General features: G+C 69.2%; 1 protein-coding gene across 1 annotated transcript in view; it reads right to left on the reverse strand.

The window, feature by feature from the left end:
• LYRM2 (LYR motif containing 2) overlaps positions 1–140 on the reverse strand; it is a 1,329-nt gene extending 1,189 nt beyond the window's left edge. Inside the window, exon 1 of the mRNA XM_008941730.1 lies at positions 49–140. Coding sequence (XP_008939978.1) covers positions 49–140 — 92 coding nt within the window. The remainder of the gene's footprint in view (positions 1–48) is intronic.
• Positions 141–214: the final 74 nt, after the last annotated feature.

A 214-nucleotide genomic window follows, 5' to 3' on the forward strand; every position in this document is an offset into this window, starting at 1 on the left:
TGCGGCCGTTCCCTCCGCGGCTAGCTCTGCTCCGCGGGACCTTCATACCAAGCTCCCCACCGCCTTTTCTGGAAGCTGCGGCGCTGCCCAAACCCCGGTGCAGCACACTCGTATTTCGTGCAAGGGAACACACCGCGCATGGCGTGCGTCACGGCCAGCCATGGGCTAGCAGCACTGCGAGGGCGAGCGGCCACCCCGAAGCGCCGCCCGGCCG

This window comes from Merops nubicus, unplaced genomic scaffold, assembly GCF_000691845.1.
Source record: "Merops nubicus isolate BGI_N331 unplaced genomic scaffold, ASM69184v1 scaffold11496, whole genome shotgun sequence".
In the NCBI taxonomy this organism is placed as follows: Eukaryota; Metazoa; Chordata; class Aves; order Coraciiformes; family Meropidae; genus Merops; species Merops nubicus.